This window comes from Perissodus microlepis, chromosome 20 (genome assembly GCF_051167445.1).
Source record: "Perissodus microlepis isolate ML-2025 ecotype Zambia chromosome 20, ASM5116744v1, whole genome shotgun sequence".
Lineage (NCBI taxonomy): Eukaryota > Metazoa > Chordata > Actinopteri > Cichliformes > Cichlidae > Perissodus > Perissodus microlepis.
In genome coordinates, this window is record NC_140480.1 from 2,453,309 (window position 1) to 2,465,365 (window position 12,057).

General features: G+C 39.9%; 1 protein-coding gene across 1 annotated transcript; it reads right to left on the bottom strand.

The window, feature by feature from the left end:
• Window positions 1-1,104: 1,104 nt before the first annotated feature.
• Window positions 1,105-11,379, bottom strand: acvrl1 (activin A receptor like type 1). The gene is made up of 10 exons (XM_084918046.1): window positions 10,734-11,379; window positions 5,973-6,044; window positions 4,903-5,139; window positions 4,374-4,579; window positions 4,164-4,263; window positions 3,736-3,882; window positions 3,362-3,637; window positions 3,024-3,221; window positions 2,157-2,287; window positions 1,105-2,047 (listed from the first exon to the last, which is right to left on the bottom strand). The coding sequence occupies exons 2-10, from the start codon at window positions 6,040-6,042 to the stop codon at window positions 1,904-1,906; spliced, it is 1,509 nt and encodes a 502-aa protein (XP_084774172.1). The 5' UTR covers window positions 6,043-6,044; window positions 10,734-11,379; the 3' UTR covers window positions 1,105-1,903.
• Window positions 11,380-12,057: the final 678 nt, after the last annotated feature.

The window sequence follows — 12,057 nt, forward strand, 5'->3', positions numbered from 1 at the left end:
CCTGCTTTTATCACCTGTCCTCTTACTAGCACTCTCACCGATCTATCCTTGAGCCTAACTGTGTCTGCACAGCCTCCTCTGTGGCTTTATATCTGTCCATTATCGGCCCTGTCCAATTTGTCTGCACATTTCTTCAGCGGGCATTGTCTGCTGAACAAATCTCTCCGGTCTCTACAGAGCCACTGGGAATGATCCCACTGTGAAAAGGAATACACAGAGGAGGAAAACACAGGGAGATGTGAGATGGGCTTCTGCACTCACTGACACACAGCTTGGCCTCTCTGATACTTCAACAACCCCCTGCAGTGTTAAAAATAACCAGCTCTTCATCTGACTGACCAGACAGACTGGGACTTCAAGGGAGTATTATCTCACTGGCATTTGTTCAACAACTAGGAAGACAGACAACACACGGACGCACGCACACACACACAGAGACATTCACACAGACATAAACAGATAAAGAGCAAGCATGACAGTTACAGAAAGAAAACATTGGAATGCTAATATTACACAAAGGGGATGAAGCCGAAACTCTTATTTTCACCAGTGACCAGGCAACATTTTAAAACTGTTGCACAGTTTTAATTCCCATTGGACATTTCTTATTCTTTTTGACATTCTGCTCCAGTGCTTAACTTTCAACATATTTTCTATGTGTAGTTTTTTTTAATGTATGTATGTATTTATATATGTATGTTCCTCCGTTTGTAACAGGATCTAAAAATTAGTTTGAAATAGAAGTCCTCACATTCAATATTTCCATAAAGGAAATCCAAAGCAGAGAGAATATTGATGCAATTATTACTCAACTAAATCATTTGACCCAGAGAAAATGTATTCAAACAATACACTGAAGGTCACATGAGGGCTTTTTAAATGTAGCTCCTACAAATTGTAGAGAGACTCTCTAATTATCTGATGAAGAATTTTTTTCATCTTAATTTTAAGATACACTGCAGATAAAATAAAATAAAATAAACAAACAAAACACTACACAAATCTCCCATGTAAGGAGTATGGATTCTTGTTTGTCTGATGACCTCTTCTGGTCAATGTGAGAATTGCAGTAATAGGTGCTTAAAAAAACGTAAAGCAGAAATATTTCCAAAATATAATTCTTTATTTAAGGTATCCATTATTACATGTATGTGAATTCCTTTACTGATCATAGTGGTTGTGATGGTACATTTTAGCCTTACAAAAATGTATGAAAAAAGTGGGGTTTTTTTTGTTTTTTTTTTAAAGCAACATTAACACAGTCTCATTTCTGAATAGTAGAAAACAATATCTCTCCTGAAACATATTTACAATATGGTTGCAAAAGAAGACATCAAATTTAATTCTGTTACATAAAAATGTATTTACATCTAAATATCTCACTGCTTTTATGTGCAGATAATAAATGCTTAGTTTAGTTAAGTTAAACATACTTACAGGACAGGTAATGTACTTTCATTTGAGTGTATAAATACTTACATATTTCCTGTCTTATCTGTGGTTTTAAGGATCATTGGTCATTTTGGGAAAATCCACATTATACCTAAGAGGATAATTTTCCATTCTGTCACAACAATGAGAGAGTTAGACAATGAGTACAAAACTATGTTAACTGTTTTGTGATAATTAAAAATAACTGGTCTAAACCTGAACTAACTGACATGTAGCCCCCTCATTTATAGAGGTATTAAGTATCATGGTGGATGAATGTTTGCGCATGCAAAAAATATAACATTTGGTACAAGAGGCTCTAGATGCTTCTACACAAAGTCATATGGTTTTAATATGATACAGACACCGAGTGAGTGATTAGATGAAAATATGGTAATGACATGCACTTCATTTGTTGGAATATGGTGCAAAATCCCTTCTGGTGTTTTCAATCCAGTTTCCTCGTTTCAGTCTAGAAATCCTGCTTCAGTTTTTCAATGCTGAAGTCGTCGTGATCCAGTTTGGAGAGAGTCTTCCTTATTCGCAAGGCTGTAAGGCGGGCTGTTGGGTTCTGGTACCAGCACTCCTTCATGACCTTCACGATGGCTGACAATATCTTAAAAAGGCAGAAAAAATATAAAACAGCACATTTCCAAAATGTAATTGTACTTTTGCGTTAATTTTTATGTCTACTTGTGTGTGTCTGTTTATGCCAAATAGCCTACTGGGTGAGAATGGAGTCTGTTGTGCAGACTGGGCCTCTGCTGGTCCACACACACCACCTTTTTCATCTCCTCAAAGCTGGGATCCGAGGGCACCAGGTCAAAGAAGGGTGGACGGTAATCTTCCACAATGCCTAAAAAAAACCCCAAAGTTAAACAGTGGATCACTTGTTCCTCTCTTGTCGTTCAGTGGGGTGATCAAGCAAAATAAGATGTCAGAATTATCAAATTAAAAGCCCAGTGAGGTGTCTTGTTGTGAGGGTTATCTCTTCATACATCTGCGGAACACAAATGTGTTTTCATATAAAGCCTGAAAGAGCACACTCAGAGACTCAGACAGGCTGCAGTGGGAGTTTTGTAAAGCATGTCTCGCTAAACAAGAGAACGGGGAGAGATATGAACTCCCTGGTGACTACATTGGGATGGAAATCTGGAAGTCATGCACACACACATGAACGCACACACACGCATACACACACACAGTCATTGGTGCATGGCTGTGTGCTTGCATATAAAAATTGCATGCACGGGCATCTGGACTATGTACAAGTCAGTGCTGACACCAGATAAGACTGTTTATAATTACTGCAGTGCTAATCATGAGAGAGGATAGCAGAGGCAGACACAGACTAGAAAAACACTGGCCTGCTGAGAGACATGGGACTGGCTGCTTGTTCTATATACTCTACAAAAGCAGACAGACGTGTGACAAAGAACTTGTTTTAACATGCTCGCTTGTGTGATGCATTAGCTTCATAACAAATTTGTGGATATATACCTACATTTGCTTCCTGAGGTTTAATCTAAGGCCAGATTTTTCTGCTAATGGATGGAAAGGCATAACATTAAAACAGATCACTGTTAACCTACCATTGACAAGAGTCCTGCGGGTAATTTCCCAAAAGACCAGCCCGAGTGCCCAGATGTCAGTTTGCTTATAGGACTCAAAAACATCCACACGGATAGTTTCATCCAGCACCTCAGGGGCCATGTAGCGCTTGGTCCCCACGCGAGGGTTATTGCCCATATCGAGGTAGTCATGGGACTGAGAGTGTATCACTGCTAAACCTGAGGAACAAATGAACACAGAAAAAGCTTTTAATTTACAGTACAATACACACTACAAAATGAATCTTTAAAGAGCTCTTTCTCTAATCACATTGCTATAAACTGTTAGCAGATTTTGTGAATATCCTTGCAAACCTTACCGAGATCAGCGATGCAGCACTGTCCGTTGCGCTTTACCAGAATATTTCGGCTTTTCAGGTCTCGGTGGGCAATAGCTGGTTTTTCCTGGGAGCTAACAATCTCAGTGTGGAGGTGGACCAGGCCACAGGCCACAGACAGACACATCCTCAAGCAGCTCTCTGGGTCCAAGCTGCTGTACTGCAAGAAATCGTAGAGAGACCCGAGCTCATGATAGTGGGTGACGAGCCACAGCTGGGTACTGGAATTCTTGGATGTCATGTCGGAGGCTATGAAACCTAAAAAGCAAAAGCAAACAGAGAAAATGTTGCTGTTTGAATGTTTTTTCTTTAAGGTGCAATTTCTTTTCTTTGGAGGCGAAGGACTGGTGTCATACCGAGTATGTTGTCGTGTCGCAGCTGTACAGTATTGTAGATCTCTGTCTCTCTAAACCAGGAGTGCTCATCTCTAGAGGAGAAAATCTTGACGGCGACACTTTCCCCCATCCACGTTCCCCTCCAAACCTCTCCATACCTGCCTTTGCCTACGAACAAAGTGACATCATTAATTGCAAATAAATAGAATAGAATAAAATAGAACAGAGTTTATTTGAACGTGCAAATATAACAAAAATTAAAAGAAAGAAAAACTTCTCAACATGCACACACACACACGCACGCACGCACACACACACACAAACACAAAAGTAAAGACATCAAGCTGTCATGAATATCTCTATATCCCATACAATTTTCATGCTCGACCACATTTCCAGAATATAATTTTACTTGTGTGTTCAAAAAAAGGAAGAGAAATGAGACTGACCGACACACTCAACAAGTGAGATTTGCCTGGCCATAGTTCTCTGGACAAGATATGGAAGCCCTGTCCCACTCCCTGATGTACAAAACTCATCATAGATATTCTGGTGAGAGAAAAGAAGACAGGCAGGCATTTAAAATCCACACGTAACAACTAAAACATAGGAACGTTTTCCTGTATTCTGTCTGACGTCAGCCATGAAACGTCTCTTACGCCATATGTGGGGTCATCTCCACTGGGGACTTTGAGTATTTTGACATCATGGCCTTCAGCATCTTGTAGTCTGCGGGCTGCACGTCGGAAGCGCAGGAGTAGTATCAGGCCAAAGACACAGGCAGTAACAAATAAGAACAGCAGGAACAGGGAGATCCACAGCGCTAGGTGACCAGCTCCTGGGGGTGTCGGTGTCGGGTCCCCTTCTGGAAACACAGAAGAAGTCAGGAACATGCACACATATAGACACAAAGAAACTGAAAAGATTTCTTAATACTCATGAGATAAAATTCAAGTGGCATGACATTGATATGCTCTGACTGACCACAAGGGGGAACCAGCTGCTATCTAAAGGGAAGCTACAGTAATATAAGTGCAAAACAGTGCTAGATGTTAACTGAACTGTGGAGATGAGCCAGAGGCCCAACTGAAATAAGACAAAAGCATGATTTACAGGGGCACACTAGCTCTTGGTTTCTTGGATAATGTGATGTTCCAGTATTGAAAAGGAAGGGCTTTAGGTACTGACTTATGTTTGGAGGCACTGCGATGTTGGAGTTGCAGTAGTCCTCTCTGCAGCACTCGATAAAGTAGTTGGGCAAGGAGGAGTAGCACTGCACTTTGGTGTTCTCACTGAAACAGCCCAACTCCTCATATCCGTCTTTCATCCAGTTATAGAAACAATAATGTCCCCTGCACATTTCATTTTTACATGTGCCTTTGTCATTTTTGCAGGCACACAGCAGATCCCCATCATCTGTGGTGTCTGGAAAATACATGAAATCAGCACTGAAACAAGTTGGAAGACGGGGGTCGTGTAATAACACAAATTACGTCCAGTAAAACAAAGCCAAAAACACATGAAATTCAAGTAATCCATCTTTGTTTTGAAAGAAAATGTAAAAATTCTAAACTCTACTTCCTCAAATATAATTAAGTAAATAGTTGTTATAGAAAAAAAAGTTTTTAGACAGGTCTAAATAAACAGATACTTTTTATATTTTAAATCGTCATATTTTTGAACTATGATACTAAAAAGGACTCAGTGGATGGATAGGGTAACTTATAACTTTAAATGTTAAAGTATAGCATGTGTGCACGAAAAGCCACAAAACACCTTTTGCTATAAATGTGTTATAAAAAACCCAAAACAAGCAGAACTCTGCAGAAACCATAAATAGTTTACGGTGCTGCAAACATTTTTGGAAGCTAAGAGGAAGACAGGCTGTGATATAGCTCAACCAGCCCTGCAGTTGGCATTTGACTACCTTCACCAGGCACTCGTTTATTCTGCCATTTCACGTCTGACAGGTATTGCACAGCCTTCTTGTCTCAACCTGCTTTCTGGAAATAACTACTTATGTTTATGACAACCAGCAGACTGAACCATCCAGTCTATGTGCAGGCTGCAGATGCAAAACAATACCTATGAGGCACATTCTCAGTGGGTTCTGCAGTGCAATCAGACCCTTCACATTAGCCTAATCTGATTTAGTATCAGAACCAAAAATACTCTGTAATGCACCTTTAATTGAATGAAACAAAGGGAATGTCCTCACAGTAGTGAAAATTAATTTCTACATCCGACCGCCAACTCACCTCCATGGATGGCAGACGTCCACAAAATAACTCCAGCTATCAACCCTATGAGCACAGCAGAGCTTCCCATCTCTGAAAAAGCAGGGAAACCAAAATATTACCAAAAATATTACCAGGTAACGTAATTACATAATGAAAAAAACAATTGGTGATGTTTAATTATTAGGAGCTGTCTCAAAATCCAAAGGTTTAGGTAAAAAAAAAGTTAGTTGGGTAATTAATATTATGAATTCCGCTTAAATTTGCATACAGTTACTGAACAGCGGCTGAACAGGGGCTAAAGCTCAGACTCTGAGGAGGAAGCAATGAGGTAAAAAAAACAGTCAAAGGGTCCAGCCTGTCTGCCTGTGTTGTAATTGCATTGGGTGGGAAAAGGGGTCTTAGGGGAAGCAGGCTGTTCAGAGTGTTTGTGTATGCGTGCTCAGATTATGTGTTGCGCTGTGCTACCCAGGCTCCAAGCCCGCCGACTCCAGGACTACCCCTGTCGCAGAGTAAATGTTGATGGCTATGCTTCCTGCTATTGAGTGGCCCCACCCGGCTGACTCAGGTCTGCTCATTGTTTAGAGCTGCACTGCTGAGAGTCACGCAATAAGAAGGCATCACATAAAAGTCAGCCTCTCTTTCTCCTCGGACCTCTAACGTTGATAGCAAGGATGAACTTAAACCTGTTAGATTAAACTATTAAAAGTTGCAAAATATGAAATAAACGATGAAATGTGAATTTTAATTTAGAACTCTAGAAACACATTGGGAAATGTTGGAGCAGTGGCATGTTTAGCTCTATGTCATATCACCTCCTCTTTTAACAACATGATGTAAGTGTTTTGTTACCGAGGAACCAATTTTCAGCAAATCAGCAGTTTGAGGTCTCATTTCATAATGTGCTAAACGTTTTCAGTAGGTGACAGAATTGAAGTGCAGTCAGGCCAGTTCATTACCTGGACTCTTTTATTAGAGTGCCATGCTTCAGCTTGTCATAGTATATATTTATCCAAAATTGGTATGTTGTATATTAAGGTTACAGATGTTCACAGATGTTCAGGTATGTATATTAATAGACAGCATACCATCATGGATGCTAAGGTTTGAACTTTCAAATCAGCCAGTCACATGGCAGCAAATCCGTGCATTTAGGCACATAGTCAAGATGGTCAAGATGACCCGCTAGAATTCTAGTCAAGCATCAGAATGGATGGGGAAGAAAGGTGATTTTCAGAAACTGCTGATCTACTAAGATTTTCCCACACATCCATTTCTAGTGTTTACAGAGACTGGTCCAAGAAAAGAGAAAATATGGACCCAGTATCTGGGCAAAAATGTCTTCTTGATGCCAGAGGTCAGACAAAAATAGACAGACTGTTTGAAGCCGACAAGGCGCAACTGTAACTCAAATAACCGCTCGCTACAATCAGTTATGCAAAAGAGCATCTCCGAATGGACAACACATTGGTTTGAAGCAGATGGACAACCGCAGCAGAAGACCACACCAGGTAAAAATTGGACAACAGAAAATGAGAAAAATGCTGTTTGGTTTAATGAGTCTTGATTTCTGCCGCAGCATTCAGATGGTAGGGTCAGTTACAGAAAGCATATTTGTTGATCATGTCAATACCGTTCATGACCACAGTGAATCCAGTTCCCACAGGATAATGTGCCATGTCACAAAGCTCTGATCATCTCACAGTTACCAGATCTCAGTCAAGGGGATTCCCTCTTGGATGTTGTGATTGGCATCTTGGACATGCAGCAAACAATTCCCCAGCAACTGTGTGATGCTATCGTGTCAATATGGGCCAGAATCTGTGAGCAGTGCTTCCAGAACCTTGTTGAATCGTTGCTACAAAATGCTTAAAGCAGTTCAGAAGGCAAAAGGCAGTCCAATTTGATACTAACAATCAGTAACTTGTTAGTATGGGTGGTGAGTGTATTTTTTTTAAAATAAACATAAGATTTAAAAGGTTTCTAACCCAACTGAGATGCAGCAGATAACGGCAGTCACTCATTCAGTGTTGTTTGCATGAATAATTCTAATAATCAGGCTGTTTTCTGTTTCCCTTCTCTTTAATTAATTAAGCATTTACTACTGACTGCTTTCACGTGAGATGTTTATGTAACACGATAAACTGTAGCTACACTAGGAATCACCAAAAGTCAATGTTCAAACTGTGGCACACTCTGCTGTGAGAATTATAAAAGAAAAGCTCTCAGATTGAAGTCTCAAAGACAAAGCAAGTGTGATTTTGCAGCAGCCACATCACTCAGTATTAGCTCTAGGCTCACTTCAAGTCTTTGGTGTTTAATAACAGGCGCACAGCTCTCCTTTTTTCAACTTTAAGCCTTCACAGCATGTCAAAATTGTAGCTGCAGAAAAACCTAAGTTGCACACACTTGCACATGCTGGCACACTGTGTAAATTACACAGAAGTTATGCTTTAAAAAAGGGGGTTACAGAAAAGCCTTCTTCGTTTAATATTTAGTATCCTTGTAAAAATATCTATCCAACTGCACATGTCTCATAGCAGTTAACCGTTGAACTTTGGATGCGTGGCAGCAGAACTTTCACATGTCTGCTAAAAACCACGGATATCCCCTTTTAAATTTGGCACATCAAGCCACATATTTTACAGGATGTAGTCACTTTGGTGATTCCATCAAATCGTGTCAAATGTCACTGATGAGAAACCAGATGGGTAAAAAATAAAGATGAATATTTGTATATGCTTGGCTCGCATTTAAGTGCATCTTTCCTTCAATTCTACGGAAGATCTTCTTTAAAGTTTCCTATACTTATCAAAGTGTCAAATCAAACATGAAACTTATGCTAAGTTAAGATATTTCTGTTTCCTATCGGTTAAAAATATCACACTAAAATGATCTTTATACATTCTTTGCATCTAGGGTTCAAGCTCAGTGCACAACAACCCGCTGCACACAGCTCTGATACACTAAAACCACAAGCTATATTCTACCAAACAGCAAAGCGCACTTCCTGAATCACTCAGACTGAATGTAAACTGTGTTGAATCTGTGGGTCCAGGAGAAGAATAGGATAAACACAACTACTCCTACACAATGTTCTTATTCTCGGTGGACAACTGTTTCTCATTTCTCTGGATATAATTTTACCATGCACTGGGTCCTAATATGAGAGTGCAGTAATCACAACATCAATCGTGGGCAGCCTAACTTTATACTCCAGCAAACTTCCTGTCTAAGCTCTCTCCTGTTTGTCTCCATTCTGTCCTAAAACTACACAGGGGAAATGATCCACTGACATCTCTTCCTGTCATCTACAGAGAGGCAGATCTCTCATTCCATCGCGATGACTGTGTAGTTAAGAGCTGGATTGGGAGGAACAGCAAAGGAGTCTCAAACTTCCTTTCTGCTGGGCCTCGTCCCCCCCCCCCCCCCCCCCCAAAAAAAAACAAAAAACAAAACAAAAAAAAAACAACCTTTAACTATGATGGAGGAAAGTAACTTTAAGCAGAGTTACTGTAAAAGCTTTTATTCTCAGCTTAAACATCACATTCAGTCATTTTAACGTTTAACCTTTGCGTGTAATCCAGTGATTGTCATCAACTGCCAGTAACCGTGACAGCACTGTGCCTTCTTTTCAAGACAAGCTTGGAAGGATTTATGGCTTACTCAATGCTCCTAACATGCATACCTACAATAGAAGTTGGTCAGAGAATGGAAAAGACAAATGAAATACTATTGTACCTCACACATACGGTGCACAGAGAGTGGCCTTTGCTTCTCAAGAAGAAGATTAAGGGAAAAAAATGCATGAAGATCTTGGTATGAGTGATGCACCCTGAAGAGATCAGCAACAGCACCCACTTGGAAAGAACCTGTGTCACTTTTACAATGAGCTGCAGCCAAAAGACACTTCCTGTGTGTGGATGTGTGTAAATCTTAGTAAGCAAATGTCACATTCTGCACACTTCAAAATGAATGGACTTTTCACCTTAAAAGATTTGTTAGAAAAAAAGATCACAAGGCATATGCCAGTGGTTCAGGAAGTACCCACATCCTTATTTGGGTAAAAATAGCCATGCGTGAACGAATAAATCCTGTTTATGAAAGAAAATCTGTGTTTTTAGTAAGTGTGCAAAGATACTATCAGTAAAGCACTCTTTCTTTTTAAGTTTAGGAAGTGGACCAATGTTTTCTATCAATGTTACATTAAAATAAAATTGCAATACAGTGATACAATTAAATGACGTAGGTGGTCAGTGAATGCTGTTTTTTAACTACTTCAAATGGGCCTACGAATGAGATGAATGCTTCTCATATTTTATAAGATGATGATGTAAAACATAGGATATGTTAAATCCTTATGTTTAAGGTATGAAACAACTACAGAGTGACCACTACTTGAGTTTTAGGACTGACACAGATAATAAAATACCACAACAAGCCACATTTGACACGTAACACACGCAGGGCAGGGAAAAGTAAGCACCTCCAAAATCAAGTCTACTAGACCACAATTTTTGCTGTGGCCTATTTAAATTGGGCGTAGTGCTCGGTTACATAGAAATAAGAAACAAATACCGCAGTTAAAATCTGTAAATGCTGTTAATTTTGACTTGAAGATCAGGCCATTTGACACCTGTTCACATCTGGAAACACGTGGATTGATGTAAGCCGCTGTCAAAAGGTAACTTTTAATCCGGTGTTACAGTGTTACAGTGTTACAAGCTTCATAATAATAATTCAGTGAACAGAATAAAAAGAAAACATACCCACAACCATTACCTGTTTTCTGCTCGTGTTGTTTTTGTGTTTTTTAACTTGACAGATGTAAACGCCTCACGTCTCCCATATCAAAGACGGCTCCAAGCGCTTCTCATTGGTCCAAGTTTTGTCAACGATAGGTAGAAGAAAGCTTTAAAATGCCAACAGCTTCATTTCCCCTCCGTCTACACGGCCCTAATGCAGATGTTTCCCCTCACAACTCTCATCCTTCGCCGCTTCGATGACGACTAAACGACGTTTTTGAGAAAAGTACGTCCTTTTTTCCTTCACCCCTTCACGGCCCACTCGAATTAAAGTTAAAAATCGTAAATACACACACTTCTTAAAAGAAAAAAAGAAAGAAGGGTGGCAGCGTGGCAGAAGTGAAAATGAAAAGGCAGCTGGTTGAGTCCTGACAGGGGGACAAGCTGTAACTATCTCATCTCGGTCCAAATCTGCGCTGATAAACCGAGAACACAAACCGCCGTCTTTTTGGAACCACACTCCTTCCGCTTTCTGACTGTTCCCCACCGAGTCCTCTACTTACTCGCTAAGTAAGAACACTTTGGGTCTTGTCTGCGTTCCTGATTTAAAGCCAAGATTGTAGATTTTTAAATAGTATACAGTTCTGTCCCACCCCTTATTGTCCCACCGCACAGGGTCTGCTCGGCCTGGAATGTGTTCTCATAGCGGTTTTCCTGTTGCTTGCTAAACCTCTCATTTTCCTTTTCCCCTGTGTCTGCGCCGCACCGAAAGGAATGCGCTTCAAAGATCCCTCTATGATACAATAATATTATTGCAAGTGAAGCCAAGAAGAAGCTAGCGCTTATTTATCTATTTTATCAGCTGTTAAAAATCAAAATTCTGCTTTTGTATGAGTTCAGAAGCCACTGCAGGGTTTATCCTAAACTTGAGATCCCGTTTAGACTGTTCTCAATACATTTCATGTAATAGATGTCTGGTGTGTCTGTTTTCTTGCAACAACCAATTCAAAAAACCTTGTCAAAAATGTAAATATCAGGTCCAGCACTTATTCTGATGAACAGTCTGTAAATACTCAATATTTAATGCATGATTTCCTGTCCACCTAGTGGCAGCACAAACAGGCTGTCACTACAACAGCCACATATTAGAAAGTTTTCAAGCTATGCTACTGTCCTGCAACTAGTGTATACATCTATCTTTGAAATATGTAATTTTAATTACATTTCAGTTTCATTTATATAGCATCAAAGCTACTGTCACCCTAAGCTTTATATTGTAAGGTAAAGGCCATACAACAGTTAGCAATAGCGCCCTATGAGCACGCACTTGGCAAAAGTGAGAAGGCAAAGCTGCTTTTTAA

Excerpts from the sequence above, each read along its gene's own strand:
- acvrl1 (XM_084918046.1), bottom strand. The coding sequence starts at position 6,042 with ATGGGAAGCTCTGCTGTGCTCATAGGGTTGATAGCTGGAGTTATTTTG. Across the intron at positions 5,140-5,972 it reads GACGTCTGCCATCCATGGAG|ACACCACAGATGATGGGGAT; the intron begins GTGAGTTGGCGG and ends TGTATTTTCCAG. Across the intron at positions 3,638-3,735 it reads GCGACACGACAACATACTCG|GTTTCATAGCCTCCGACATG; the intron begins GTATGACACCAG and ends TTTGCTTTTTAG.